Source organism: Gymnoscopelus microlampas (genome assembly GCF_963454915.1).
Source record: "Gymnoscopelus microlampas genome assembly, chromosome: 20".
NCBI classification, from domain to species: domain Eukaryota; kingdom Metazoa; phylum Chordata; class Actinopteri; order Myctophiformes; family Myctophidae; genus Gymnoscopelus; species Gymnoscopelus microlampas.
The window spans coordinates 48,241,005-48,257,100 of NC_139957.1; the positions used below are offsets into that span (position 1 = coordinate 48,241,005).

Genomic DNA, 16,096 nt, shown 5'->3' on the forward strand with positions numbered 1-16,096 from the left:
GGAAAAGGAGAGCTAAGCTGGGCTCTCAAATTATGAGCGATCTTCCCTTAGAACGAACAACACCAGCGGCTCCCTTTGAGTATACAACGCTGGATTTGTTTGGTCCCTACAATGTCAGGGACATGGTGAAAAGGCGTTCAAAGATGAAAGTGTGGGGTATTGTCTTCAGCTGCATGGCTTCCCGTGCCATTCATGCGGACTTGGTAGAAGATCTATCCACCGAGGGATTTCTGAAGACTTACTTGCGGTTCACTGCTCTCAGGAGTCATCCCAGGAAGCTTTGGTCTGATCCTGGAAGTAATTTTGTGGGGGCAAAGCCAGCACTTGAGGCTCTCTATAGTTTCCTGGCTAACTTGGACAAAGATTACATCCAGCGTAAAGCAGCTGTGAATGGTACAGACTGGGAGTGGGTGTTCAGCCCCGCGGACTCGCCACATCGGAACGGTGCGGCAGAGGCAGCTGTTCGTGTGCTGAAGAGGGCCATGAGCAGTGTCGGAGAAGCAGAAAATCTGTCTGCCTTGGAGTTTCAGACCCTGTTATATCTCGCTGCCAACCTCACCAACGAGAGGCCTATCGGGGCCAGAGCCCAAGCCCAAGAAGAATCGGTCGACGTCATAACTCCTAACTCTTTGCTGCTGGGGCGTGCGAGGCCCGAGGGAGATATCTTAGAGTTTGATTTCCCCTCCTATCCCTTCAGTAGACTCCGGGCTGTCCAGATTGAGGTAGACAAGTTCTGGAGGCGGTGGAGTCAACTGGCGGGGCCGCATCTTTTCGTCAGAGAGAAGTGGCACGTTCCAATCCGGAACGTCACGGTCGGCGACCTGGTGTGGGTGGCCGACCAAAATGCCCTTCGTGGACGGTTCCGGTTGGGTCGGGTCGTAGAGGCGGTTCCGGACGGCCATGGCGTTGTGCGGGACGTCGTGGTGCGGACAAGTCCATGCCAACCGATCAGCTGGTCGCAGGTGCGGAGTTCCGGTGGTTCAGTGCCAGCTTCAACTTCCTTGCTCCGTCGTGACGTGCGGAGGCTAGTGGTTCTGATTCCTGTGGAGGACCAAAAGTAAAGTCCTCGCGAAGAGAAACCTGGGGACTATTTTTGATTTAGCGAGTGGGCAATTCTGCTCATGGTCGGTCGTACTGACCTCCTTTAGTTAGCTGATTTGTTTAATTAAGCTTTTAGTATATTTTATTACGTAACGAGTGATATTTTCTCTATTTTATATGTTGGTGATTTGTACCGTAAGAGATCCAACAGATTTTTGAGAGGACGATACGGACTTCGTTATGTAAACGCAAGTGCATGTGAACTGTGGGTTTGTGACCTACTTCGATGATGACTCTCGTAGATCAAGTGGGAGGTGTTCGGTTTTCCCTGATAGCAGTGGAAATGTAAGTCACGTGCTTATCTGTTATTATGAGCAGAGAGCATGTGACTTATATTTGGAGCGATGGCGCGCTCAACAGGTTGAGGGGTGAAAGTGCACTACTCTTGCGTGATGATATATATATATAGAAAAGTATGATGTGCGCATGCTCAGCAACCATTTAGTCAGTCGATCGTTGGAAACCTGATGGGGTGGTCGGTATGTACATTGATCATACATGTTTATAATCATAAACACCTATATTGCTTTTATATTATGAGTAGTCAGGAGTATGTTCAGTATGTATTTGACGTTGTCTGTTTCTCTACTTTCTTTTACAGTAAATTACCTTTCTTTCTCTATTATGTGCCACAACAAATGCTACAACGTAGTTACCAGGCTAATGATAGCATGTGACCGCAGGCTGGTTGATTTACAGTATAGTCAGAGAATGTCTGTATGTGTGTGTGTGTGTGAAGCATTTATATAAACAACAAAAAGACACTTTTCGTTGTGGACTGGTTTATTTGTTGTGGTTGAATGAGTAATTTTCACCGTGGTACCATTAAGGTTGTTATCAGGCCAACGAAGCCCCTGGTCAGAAGGGAGAGTTAATAACTTGAAACGTTCACAAATGGTTATTCAGCTCTAAATCTGAACACTATTAGGTTACCATTAAAACTAAACCCATGGTCTATTAGGTTACTATTAAAACTAAACCCATGGTCCATTAAGTTACCATTAAAACTAAACCCATGGTCTATTAGGTTACCATTAAAACTAAACCCATGGTCTATTAGGTTACTATTAAAACTAAACCCATGGTCTATTAGGTTACTATTAAAACTAAACCCATGGTCTATTAGGTTACTATTAAAACTAAACCCATGGTCTATTAGGTTACTATTAAAACTAAACCCATGGTCTATTAGGTTACTATTAAAACTAAACCCATGGTCTATTAGGTTACTATTAAAACTAAACCCATGGTCCATTAGGTTACTATTAAAACTAAACCCATGGTCTATTAGGTTACCATTAAAACTAAACCCATGGTCCATTAGGTTACCATTAAAACTAAACCCATGGTCCATTAGGTTACTATTAAAACTAAACCCATGGTCTATTAGGTTACTATTAAAACTAAGCCCATGGTCTATTAGGTTACTATTAAAACTAAACCCATGGTCCATTAGGTTACTATTAAAACTAAACCCATGGTCCATTAGGTTACTATTAAAACTAAACCCATGGTCCATTAGGTTACTATTAAAACTAAACCCATGGTCCATTAGGTTACTATTAAAACTAAACCCATGGTCTATTAGGTTACTATTAAAACTAAACCCATGGTCTATTAGGTTACTATTAAAACTAAACCCATGGTCTATTAGGTTACTATTAAAACTAAACCCATGGTCTATTAGGTTACTATTAAAACTAAACCCATGGTCCATTAGGTTACTATTAAAACTAAACCCATGGTCTATTAGGTTACTATTAAAACTAAACCCATGGTCTATTAGGTTACTATTAAAACTAAACCCATGGTCTATTAGGTTACTATTAAAACTAAACCCATGGTCTATTAGGTTACTATTAAAACTAAACCCATGGTCTATTAGGTTACCATTAAAACTAAACCCATGGTCCATTAGGTTACTATTAAAACTAAACCCATGGTCTATTAGGTTACTATTAAAACTAAACCCATGGTCTATTAGGTTACTATTAAAACTAAACCCATGGTCTATTAGGTTACTATTAAAACTAAACCCATGGTCTATTAGGTTACTATTAAAACTAAACCCATGGTCCATTAGGTTACCATTAAAACTAAACCCATGGTCTATTAGGTTACCATTAAAACTAAACCCATGGTCCATTAGGTTACTATTAAAACTAAACCCATGGTCCATTAGGTTACTATTAAAACTAAACCCATGGTCTATTAGGTTACTATTAAAACTAAACCCATGGTCTATTAGGTTACTATTAAAACTAAACCCATGGTCTATTAGGTTACTATTAAAACTAAACCCATGGTCCATTAGGTTACTATTAAAACTAAACCCATGGTCCATTAGGTTACTATTAAAACTAAACCCATGGTCTATTAGGTTACTATTAAAACTAAACCCATGGTCTATTAGGTTACTATTAAAACTAAACCCATGGTCTATTAGGTTACTATTAAAACTAAACCCATGGTCTATTAGGTTACTATTAAAACTAAACCCATGGTCTATTAGGTTACTATTAAAACTAAACCCATGGTCTATTAGGTTACTATTAAAACTAAACCCATGGTCCATTAGGTTACCATTAAAACTAAACCCATGGTCCATTAGGTTACTATTAAAACTAAACCCATGGTCTATTAGGTTACCATTAAAACTAAACCCATGGTCCATTAGGTTACTATTAAAACTAAACCCATGGTCTATTAGGTTACCATTAAAACTAAACCCATGGTCCATTAGGTTACTATTAAAACTAAACCCATGGTCCATTAGGTTACTATTAAAACTAAACCCATGGTCTATTAGGTTACCATTAAAACTAAACCCATGGTCTATTAGGTTACTATTAAAACTAAACCCATGGTCTATTAGGTTACTATTAAAACTAAACCCATGGTCTATTAGGTTACTATTAAAACTAAACCCATGGTCTATTAGGTTACTATTAAAACTAAACCCATGGTCTATTAGGTTACTATTAAAACTAAACCCATGGTCTATTAGGTTACTATTAAAACTAAACCCATGGTCCATTAGGTTACCATTAAAACTAAACCCATGGTCCATTAGGTTACTATTAAAACTAAACCCATGGTCTATTAGGTTACCATTAAAACTAAACCCATGGTCCATTAGGTTACTATTAAAACTAAACCCATGGTCTATTAGGTTACTATTAAAACTAAACCCATGGTCTATTAGGTTACCATTAAAACTAAACCCATGGTCTATTAGGTTACTATTAAAACTAAACCCATGGTCTATTAGGTTACTATTAAAACTAAACCCATGGTCCATTAGGTTACTATTACAACTAAACCCATGGTCTATTAGGTTACTATTAAAACTAAACCCATGGTCTATTAGGTTACTATTAAAACTAAACCCATGGTCCATTAGGTTACTATTACAACTAAACCCATGGTCTATTAGGTTACTATTAAAACTAAACCCATGGTCTATTAGGTTACTATTAAAACTAAACCCATGGTCTATTAGGTTACTATTAAAACTAAACCCATGGTCTATTAGGTTACTATTAAAACTAAACCCATGGTCCATTAGGTTACTATTAAAACTAAACCCATGGTCTATTAGGTTACTATTAAAACTAAACCCATGGTCTATTAGGTTACTATTAAAACTAAACCCATGGTCTATTAGGTTACTATTAAAACTAAACCCATGGTCTATTAGGTTACTATTAAAACTAAACCCATGGTCTATTAGGTTACTATTAAAACTAAACCCATGGTCTATTAGGTTACTATTAAAACTAAACCCATGGTCTATTAGGTTACTATTAAAACTAAACCCATGGTCTATTAGGTTACTATTAAAACTAAACCCATGGTCTATTAGGTTACCATTAAAACTAAACCCATGGTCTATTAGGTTACTATTAAAACTAAACCCATGGTCTATTAGGTTACTATTAAAACTAAACCCATGGTCTATTAGGTTACTATTAAAACTAAACCCATGGTCTATTAGGTTACTATTAAAACTAAACCCATGGTCCATTAGGTTACCATTAAAACTAAACCCATGGTCTATTAGGTTACCATTAAAACTAAACCCATGGTCCATTAGGTTACTATTAAAACTAAACCCATGGTCTATTAGGTTACTATTAAAACTAAACCCATGGTCTATTAGGTTACTATTAAAACTAAACCCATGGTCTATTAGGTTACTATTAAAACTAAACCCATGGTCTATTAGGTTACTATTAAAACTAAACCCATGGTCCATTAGGTTACTATTAAAACTAAACCCATGGTCCATTAGGTTACTATTAAAACTAAACCCTTGGTCCATTAGGTTACTATTAAAACTAAACCCATGGTCTATTAGGTTACTATTAAAACTAAACCCATGGTCTATTAGGTTACTATTAAAACTAAACCCATGGTCTATTAGGTTACTAATAACTCAGGCCTATAACAAGCGAACGGGGGGTCGGATTCTACATATTTTTATAGTTATTGATTATGACTTATTGATTATCACGTATTGATTATGACTTATTGATTATCACGTATGATTATGACTTATTGATTATCACGTATTGATTATGACTTATTGATTACCATGGGAGGAGACTTGACGTTGCTTTCCTGTAGAAACTGTTCCAAAGAGACCATCTCACTTCCTGGAGAGCCTGGGCGGGGCTTAACCTTGGCTCCGCCCCCCCGTCCTGCCTGGCTCCTCTGGGGCGGGGCCATGTCGTACGGGAGGGTGGAGCTACGCGACAGAGACTGTGATTGGTTGAGGCCTGTGACATCATCGCTTGAGAAGCTGGCCGGACGTCCATGGCGATCCGACATGTCTGGAACCAGAGACAGGAAGTGATGTCACAAATGTTGTGACAGCAGGCAGGCAGGCTGGTGACTAAATAGTATTTCATAACTGACTGTCCCCATGTTCCTTGTCAGTCCTGTCACATACATGTTCCTGGTCAGTCCTGTCACATACATGTTCCTGGTCAGTCCTGTCACATACATGTTCCTGGTCAGTCCTGTCACATACATGTTCCTGGTCAGTCCTGTCACATACATTTTCCTGGTCAGTCCTGTCACATACAAGATACATGTTCCTGGTCAGTCCTGTCACATACAAGATACATGTTCCTGGTCAGTCCTGTCACATACAACATACTACATGAAAAGTGTGTAATATGCCTTTAAGGATGTGAGTTTGACTGATGATCCATGACACCAGACTATAAACTGATCCATGACAGGTTGAAATATGCCAGACTCTGTGTGTGTGTGTGTGTGTGTGTGTGTGTGTGTGTGTGTGTGTGTGTGTGTGTGTGTGTGTGTGTGTGTGTGTGTGTGTGTGTGTGTGTGTGTGTGTGTGTGTGTGTGTGCGTGTAAATGGTAAAATGGTAAATGGTGCATTTATATAGCGCTTCTATCCAAAGCGCTTTAACATTGATTGTGCCATTAACCCATTCACACACACATTCATACACCGATGGCAGAGGAAACCATGCAAGGCACCAACCTGCTCATCGGAAGCAATTAGGGGTTCAGCGTCTTGCTCAAGGACACTTCGACACTAACTCTAGGGGAGTGCCCTGTGTGTGTGTAGCACCGGTGAACGCCAATGTTGTTTTTATAGCAACTTAAACACACCCGTCGTAACTACCGTCGTTAATGTAGTAATGTGCACGATGATTTTGTGGAAAACTGTTTGGACAGATACACTAACTGTTTGCAATAAACCCCTTAAAGTCTATTCACGTCACGAGACTTACACATATTTGGGTCACAAGTTTAATGTGGCAGGCGAGTGGGGCGATCAGGTCGATGTAATCATTTCTGAGTACTCCAGCAGACTTGATTTAATCCATGCATCGCCCCTGCCTCTAATCATGAAACTGGAGGCAGTCAGAACTAGAAAAAGTGCTCCTCGGAGCACAAGTCTCCGCCAGGTCAGGTAGGTTATTATGGCCTCCTGGTGGCGCTATAATAGGCCAATGGGAAAAGGGTGCCATTTCTTCTTAGGCCTTGCATGTTAATAGGACACTGCATTCATGAGTTGAGGCATTTTGTTCCAAAAATTTGGTTTGCTAAATTAGACCAGCTGGTGGCGCTATAACAGGCCAATGTGAAAAGGGTGGCATTTCTTCCTCGGCCTTGTGGGAATTTGTGTGCAAAATTTCACAGAAATCGCACACTGTGTTCATGATTTGAGGAATTTTGTTCAAAACGGACCTATCCTGCAAACTTTAGAAGCCAATGTTAGCCAAGTAGGATAGAATATGGAGTATCGGACACATCCATCTTGATCACATGACTATAGAGAGACTGTGTACTGATTTGCGTGATTTTTGAACAGAATCTGAAGGAGTAACAGCAAAAAATTTGTTTTTCAAAACTCAGCCTCCTGGTGGCGCTCTAAAAGGCATATGTGAAAAATGCACGGCAAAGGTTTTTCCTTGGCCTCTAAGGAGTGTGCATGCAAAGTTGCACGCAGATCGGTGCAGTTATAGCTAAACACGTGAATCGGCCTGTTATAGCGCCACCATGAGGCTGATTTGAAAGTTTTCAAGTGACATTTCTTACTGGGCCAAGTGGGAATGTATGTGGAAAACTGCACAGAAAGTGCATGCTGCGTTCATGATTTGAGGCATTTTGTTCAAAATGAACCAATCCTGCTAACTTTGGAAGCCAATCTTAGCCAATCAGGATGGAATATGGAAAATCGGACAGATCCGTGTTGATCACATGACTATAGAGATACTGTGTACCGATTTGTGTGTTAATTGGAGAAAATCTGTAGGAGTAACATAAAAAAATGTGTTTTGCAAAAGTCGGCCTCATGGCGGCGCTATGACAGGCTGATCTGAAAAATGTGGGGCAGAGGTTCTGCTGTGGCATCCAAGGAGTGTGTGTGTGCAGTTTCACAGCGACAGGGCCAACGGTGGCGGAGATTAGCTGTTAACAGACAGAAGGACGGACACACACACACACACACACACGGACGGACGGACGGACGGAGGGTAAAACATACTCTCTCGCCATGCCTATCGGCCTGGCGGAGACAATAATAGCACCGACCAAAGTACAACATCTTTTCTCCAATGTACATGTTACACAAAAATCACTACGTGATTTGACTGACAAAACTGTGCACCTAGTGAGACAATGGACTGGTCTTAACACACACACAACACGTGACATTATATTTCATAGTAAACGTGAGGGTGGTATGGTATGTTAAATATGCTGAACAATGCTTAAACGATGTGTGCTGTTGGGCTGATGTTACCTTGAAGTGGGTAGGGTCTAACTCTGAGGCGATGGCTGTCTCGGAGGACTTTATATCTGACCCCAGTATCTCTGTCAGAGCATCTACCGTATGACTGTGTGTGGAACAGAACACCAACTCCCACTGACTAATGCCCGAGGTCGCCTCTTATGGGCACAACAGCAAAGGCAGCGGCAACACTGGACTGAGCTGAGGTTGAAAGGGAAGACTGCATGTCTCCCTGCTGTCCATTCTGTTTGTCTCTCTGTCTGAAGACTGCATGTCTCCCTGCTGTCCATTCTGTCTGTCTCTCTGTCTGATGACTGCATGTCTCCCTGCTGTCCATTCTGTCTGTCTCTCTGTCTGATGACTGCATGTCTCCCTGCTGTCCATTCTGTCTGTCTCTCTGTCTGATGACTGCATGTCTCCCTGCTGTCCATTCTGTCTGTCTGATGACTGCATGTCTCCCTGCTGCGGACCATTCTGTCTCTCACTCTGTGTTCAAAAATGTTTCTTTAGACAAATGCATTGTTGTCTTTACTCTGAAAGCGAGGTTGCAGGTTTTACCATCTAAACTTAACCTCTTCATCTGGTTTCCAGGCAACCATGCTCCTCACTGTATACATCATGGTCATGAACAAATAGCTGAAACCATGTCCCACATCTTAAACGGGTGCCATGTATACAGGGGACTCTACATAAGAAGGCAAGACAGAATAGTGGATTTGATATCAAAAGAAATCTCTTCTATTTTCAGGTCCTACATCATGCTGTATAAGCATTTTACTGTGAAGCCAAGCATGTTTAACCTGTGTAATGATGATTCTGTGTTCTCTAACATTATAACATGTTTAACCTGTGTAATGATGATTCTGTGTTCTCTAACACTATAACATGTTTAACCCGTGTAATGATGATTCTGTGTTCTCTATCATTATAACATGTTTAACCTGTGTAATGATGATTCTGTGCTCTCTAACATTATAACATGTTTAACCTGTGTAATGATGATTCTGTGTTCTCTATCATTATAACATGTTTAACCTGTGTAATGATGATTCTGTGTTCTCTATCATTATAACATGTTTAACCTGTGTAATGATGATTCTGTGTTCTCTATCATTATAACATGTTTAACCTGTGTAATGATGATTCTGTGTTCTCTAACATTATAACATGTTTAACCTGTGTAATGATGATTCTGTGTTCTCTAACATTATAACATGTTTAACCTGTGTAATGATGATTCTGTGTTCTCTATCATTATAACATGTTTAACCTGTGTAATGATGATTCTGTGTTCTCTAACATTATAACATATTTAACCTGTGTAATGATGATTCTGTGTTCTCTAACATTATGACATGTTTAACCTGTGTAATGATGATTCTGTGTTCTCTACATTATAACATGTTTAACCTGTGTAATGATGATTCTGTGTTCTCTATCATTATAACATGTTTAACCTGTGTAATGATGATTCTGTGTTCTCTAACATTATAACATGTTTAACCTGTGTAATGATGATTCTGTGTTCTCTATCATTATGACATGTTTAACCTGTGTAATGATGATTCTGTGTTCTCTATCATTATGACATGTTTAACCTGTGTAATGATGATTCTGTGTTCTCTAACATTATGACATGTTTAACCTGTGTAATTATGACTCTGTGTTCTCTAACATTATAACATGTTTAACCTGTGTAATGATGATTCTGTGTTCTCTACATTATAACATGTTTAACCTGTGTAATGATGATTCTGTGTTCTCTAACATTATAACATGTTTAACCTGTGTAATGATGATTCTGTGTTCTCTATCATTATAACATGTTTAACCTGTGTAATGATGATTCTGTGTTCTCTATCATTATAACATGTTTAACCTGTGTAATGATGATTCTGTGTTCTCTATCATTATAACATGTTTAACCTGTGTAATGATGATTCTGTGTTCTCTATCATTATAACATGTTTAACCTGTGTAATGATGACTCTGTGTTCTCTAACATTATAACATGTTTAACCTGTGTAATGATGATTCTGTGTTCTCTAACATTATAACATGTTTAACCTGTGTAATGATGATTCTGTGTTCTCTATCATTATAACATGTTTAACCTGTGTAACGATGATTCTGTGTTCTCTATCATTATGACATGTTTAACCTGTGTAATGATGATTCTGTGTTCTCTATCATTATGACATGTTTAACCTGTGTAACGATGATTCTGTGTTCTCTATCATTATGACATGTTTAACCTGTGTAATGATGATTCTGTGTTCTCTATCATTATAACATGTTTAACCTGTGTAATGATGATTCTGTGTTCTCTATCATTATGACATGTTTAACCTGTGTAACGATGATTCTGTGTTCTCTATCATTATGACATGTTTAACCTGTGTAATGATGATTCTGTGTTCTCTATCATTATAACATGTTTAACCTGTGTAATGATGATTCTGTGTTCTCTATCATTATGACATGTTTAACCTGTGTAACGATGATTCTGTGTTCTCTATCATTATGACATGTTTAACCTGTGTAATGATGATTCTGTGTTCTCTAACATTATAACATGTTTAACCTGTGTAATGATGATTCTGTGTTCTCTAACATTATAACATGTTTAACCTGTGTAATGATGATTCTGTGTTCTCTAACATTATGACATGTTTAACCTGTGTAATGATGATTCTGTGTTCTCTACATTATAACATGTTTAACCTGTGTAATGATGATTCTGTGTTCTCTAACATTATAACATGTTTAACCTGTGTAATGATGATTCTGTGTTCTCTATCATTATAACATGTTTAACCTGTGTAATGATGATTCTGTGTTCTCTATCATTATAACATGTTTAACCTGTGTAATGATGATTCTGTGTTCTCTATCATTATAACATGTTTAACCTGTGTAATGATGATTCTGTGTTCTCTATCATTATAACATGTTTAACCTGTGTAATGATGATTCTGTGTTCTCTATCATTATAACATGTTTAACCTGTGTAATGATGATTCTGTGTTCTCTATCATTATAACATGTTTAACCTGTGTAATGATGATTCTGTGTTCTCTAACATTATAACATGTTTAACCTGTGTAATGATGATTCTGTGTTCTCTAACATTATGACATGTTTAACCTGTGTAATGATGATTCTGTGTTCTCTACATTATAACATGTTTAACCTGTGTAATGATGATTCTGTGTTCTCTAACATTATAACATGTTTAACCTGTGTAATGATGATTCTGTGTTCTCTAACATTATGACATGTTTAACCTGTGTAATGATGATTCTGTGTTCTCTACATTATAACATGTTTAACCTGTGTAATGATGATTCTGTGTTCTCTATCATTATAACAAGTTTAGATGGTAAAACCTGCAACCTCGCTTTCAGAGTAAAGACAACAATGCATTTGTCTAAAGAAACATTTTTGAACACAGAGTGAGAGACAGAATGGTCCGCAGCAGGGAGACATGCAGTCATCAGACAGACAGAATGGACAGCAGGTTACAGTGGTGAAAGTTGGTGAAAGCTGATGACACTGATTTCAGGCAACTAGAGGCAAGTAATCAACCTGACAACCTCCCTTGCGCCCACATATATCATGACATATATAATTAACGTTAACAAAACAAAACCTACTTTTGCATATTAAGGTTGAATGAGATGTAAAGCCCAACATATATATTAATTTGTTTATACTGTGCTACGGTGTCACGCAGGGCAAGGCTCTGGCGCAGGGTAACCGGAGGACTCGCCCCAAAACACCCTTGCCCCCATTGTTTCAGGCGGACCAGCGGTTCTTGTATTATTGTCTGCGCCAGGCTGAAAGGCATGGCGAGAGAGTATGTTTTGCCCCCTTTCCGTCCGTCCGTGTGTCCGTGTGTCTGTCCGTCCGTCCGTCCTTCAGTCTGTTAACAGCTAATCTCAGCCACCGTTGGCCCAGTCGCTGTGAAACTGCACACACACACTCTCTGGATGCCACAGCAGAACCTCTGCCCCACATTTTTCAATGAAATTTCACACGCACATTCCCACTAGGCCGAGGAAGAAATGCCCCCCTTTTCACATTGGCCTGTTATAGCGCCACCAGTAGGTCTAATTTAGCAAAACACATTTTTGCAACAAAATCATGAATGCAGTGTCCAATTGCTGTGAAAGGCCTAAGAAGAAATGTCACCCTTTTCACATTGGCCTATTATAGCGCCACCAGGAGGCAATAATAACCTACCTGACCTGGCGGAGACTTGTGCTCAGAGGAGCACTTTTTCTAGTTGTATTTGTTTTACTGAGGATAAGGGTAGAAATAGGTTTAGGATTAGGCATAGTTTTACTGAGGTTAAGATTAGGAATAAGGTTAGGCTGGGGCACTGTTTTGATGAGGATAAGTTTAAAGGTTAGGTTTAGGCATAGTTTACTGATGTTACGTTTAGGAATACCAGGTGAATACCGCCGGATTTCCCCCGGGGCCACTGTGTTTTGGGGCGAGCCGGGGTTTTGGTATTCGTCACTTTATTCGTCACCACTTTATTCATTTCATTTTTGGCGACATCTCTGCATGATATAGTAGATCATATCATTTAGTTATCTATAAAAACATCTCTGCATGATATAGTAGATCATATCATTTAGTTATCTATGAAAACATCTCTGCATGATATAGTAGATCATATCATTTAGTTATCTATAAAAACATCTCTGCATGATATAGTAGATCATATCATTTAGTTATCTATAAAAACATCTCTGCATGATATAGTAGATCATATCATTTAGTTATCTATGAAAACATCTCTGCATGATATAGTAGATCATATCATTTAGTTATCTATAAAAACATCTCTGCATGATATAGTAGATCATATCATTTAGTTATCTATAAAAACATCTCTGCATGATATAGTAGATCATATCATTTAGTTATCTATAAAAACATCTCTGCATGATATAGTAGATCATATCATTTAGTTATCTATGAAAACATCTCTGCATGATATAGTAGATCATATCATGTATAGTAGATCATATCATGTATAGTAGATCATATCATTTAGTTATCTATAAAAACAGGAACATATTGCATCTGTCATAAAGTGGAAAGAAGCGTGCCGCGCTAACGTAACGAGGTGTAATGATCAGTTGGTTGGTGCATGTATGTATGCAGTGCAAACACGCATGTGACGTTAATTATAATATGGCCGGTAAATGTATTCTTTGGCCGGTAAAATATAACCCTGTCGGCCCAAAAAATACCTAGAGGAAACCCTGGTGTGTGTGTGTGTGTGTGTGTGTGTGTGTGTGTGTGTGTGTGTGTACCTCTACAGTTAACAGGAGAGTTGGACTTGGACGTGTTGTAAATCAGCTCAGTTGACCCCGGACGACCTCCTCCGTTCCCATGGAGACCAAACATGGAGTCTTCATCACCTAGGAAACCTGAATATTCATAAACAAATACATATTCATGAACACATAAACATTGATACTTATTTATTTACATAAACATTCATACATTCATTTACATATGAACACTTATTATGAGCCTATAAAGGTGTGATTATAGAACTGCTAAAGCAAATTCCCGTAAGGGCAATAAAGGTTTCATTCATTCATTCATTCATTCATTCAAGAAAGCTTCATGTGAGCTTGTAGATCTGCTATTCATTCTAACCTCTGGTCCTGTGTGTGTGTGTGTGTGTGTGTGTGTGTGTGTGTGTGTGTGTGTGTGTGTGTGTGTTATTATAGAGCTTGTAGATCTGCTATTCATTCTAACCTCTGGTCCTGCGGCCGGATCCTGATCCAGGCCTGGAGCTGGAGTTGTTGAGCGGACCCAACGAGGAGGAAGTGACAGGCCTGAGGCTCTGACCTGCTGGGATATATATATCATTATTATTATTCTCTCCGCCAGGAGAGTTTGTTTTCACTTTCTGAAACTGGGACTAACATTGGTCAAGCCTCACGTGACACGTGACAATACGGTGAAATAGTGTGATCCGATTGGCTAGTGACGTATAGCGGCCTATAAAATACATGTGTCACTTTGACAGAGTCTGTGCCTCTGTCAAAGTGAGGTAAGACAGTTCCAACAATCCTGCATGCAAAGCAGATACTTTAATTAAGCTAAAGCCTCTCTAGATGGGAAGGCCTCGATCCTACAAATGCTTAGTTAACAGCTAAGCGCCCAAGCCAGCGAGCATGATTTCGAGTTGACATGGCTGAGAAATGGACAGATAGGACACTTACACAGACAGGACGGATAGGACACTTATACAGACAGGACGGATAGGACACTTATACAGACAGGACGGATAGGACACTTATACAGGCAGGACGGATCGGACACTTATACAGACAGGACGGATCGGACACTTATACAGACAGGATGGATAGGACAGTTAGAACATAAGAATTAGAACATTCCCAACATTCCCAACACAAGTCTGCTGGCGGAGACTTGTGCTCCGAGGAGATCCGAGGAGCATAAGACACTTACACAGACAGGACGGATAGGACACTTACATAGACAGGACGGATAGGACACTTATACAGACAGGAGGGATAGGACACTTATACAGACAGGACGGATAGGACACTTAGAACATTCCCAACATTCCCAACACATGTCTTCTGGCGGAGAGTTGTGCTCCGAGGAGCACTTTTTCTAGTTATTATTATTATTATTATAATAATACATAATATTATTATGACCTGCTGGGTTATACATATATCATTATTATTGTCTCCGCCAGGAGAGTTTGTTTTCACTTTCCGTCAGCCAAGAAAACATTGGTCGAGCCTCACGTGACACTTGACAATAAGGTGAAATAGTGTGATCTGATTGGCTAGTGACATATAACGGGCTATAAATACATGTGTCACTTTGAAAGAGTCTTTGCCTCTTTCAAAGTGAGGTAAGACAGGAATAATCACGAAATGGCTGAGAAATGGTGGAGCAATACATTATGTAGACACACTGGTGTCATCACAATATGTAATATAAATAGCTTAGACAGGATTAATCAAGAACAGTACATTCCAGTACAAACTGATATCACAGTTGATGACACAGTGCAACTAACTCTTATTATGCAAACTGAAGAAGCTAATCATTGTCTGCAAACCGATGAAGAACCAAAGGCACAACGCCAACAGGAGAAGACCAAGCTGAGAAACAAAGACGAAGAACACTCGCATCTGAAAATGACAAAGAACGAAGACGAGCAGCTGACACCACAAGGAAAAGAAGTCCTTGGTCACATTTTCAATTATATAACACCAATAAGAAGAGATGCCTTAGACCACTTAAAGACGTTGAAGTTGATAAAGCTGCTGCTGCATTCTTAAAACAGTAACATGTTCTATTTTTTGTAAGAATTAGAACATAAGAATTAGAACATTCCCAACATTCCCAACACAAGTCTGCTGGCGGAGACTTGTGCTCCGAGGAGCACTTTTTCTAGTTATTATTATAATACATAATATTATCATATTATTATGACCTGCTGGGTTATACATATATCATTATTATTATTATTATTATAATACATAATATTATTATGACCTGCTGGGTTATACATATATCATTATTATTATTATTATTATAATACATAATATTATTATGACCTGGGGGGTTATACATATACCGTCGTATGATGAGGCGTAAGCCTCATCATCATGAGTTCATCATACGACGGTGTAATGCAGAAATTAG

General features: G+C 38.9%; 1 protein-coding gene across 4 annotated transcripts in view; it reads right to left on the reverse strand.

The window, feature by feature from the left end:
* ccdc88c (coiled-coil domain containing 88C) overlaps positions 1-16,096 on the reverse strand; it is a 112,906-nt gene that overhangs the window by 14,063 nt on the left and 82,747 nt on the right. For all 4 annotated transcript variants that reach the window (XM_084045621.1, XM_084045620.1, XM_084045618.1 and 1 more), the window contains 3 exons: positions 14,159-14,251; positions 13,705-13,821; positions 5,698-5,936 (listed from right to left, as the gene is read on the reverse strand). In XM_084045621.1, coding sequence (XP_083901747.1) covers positions 5,698-5,936; positions 13,705-13,821; positions 14,159-14,251 — 449 coding nt within the window. The remainder of the gene's footprint in view (positions 1-5,697; positions 5,937-13,704; positions 13,822-14,158; positions 14,252-16,096) is intronic.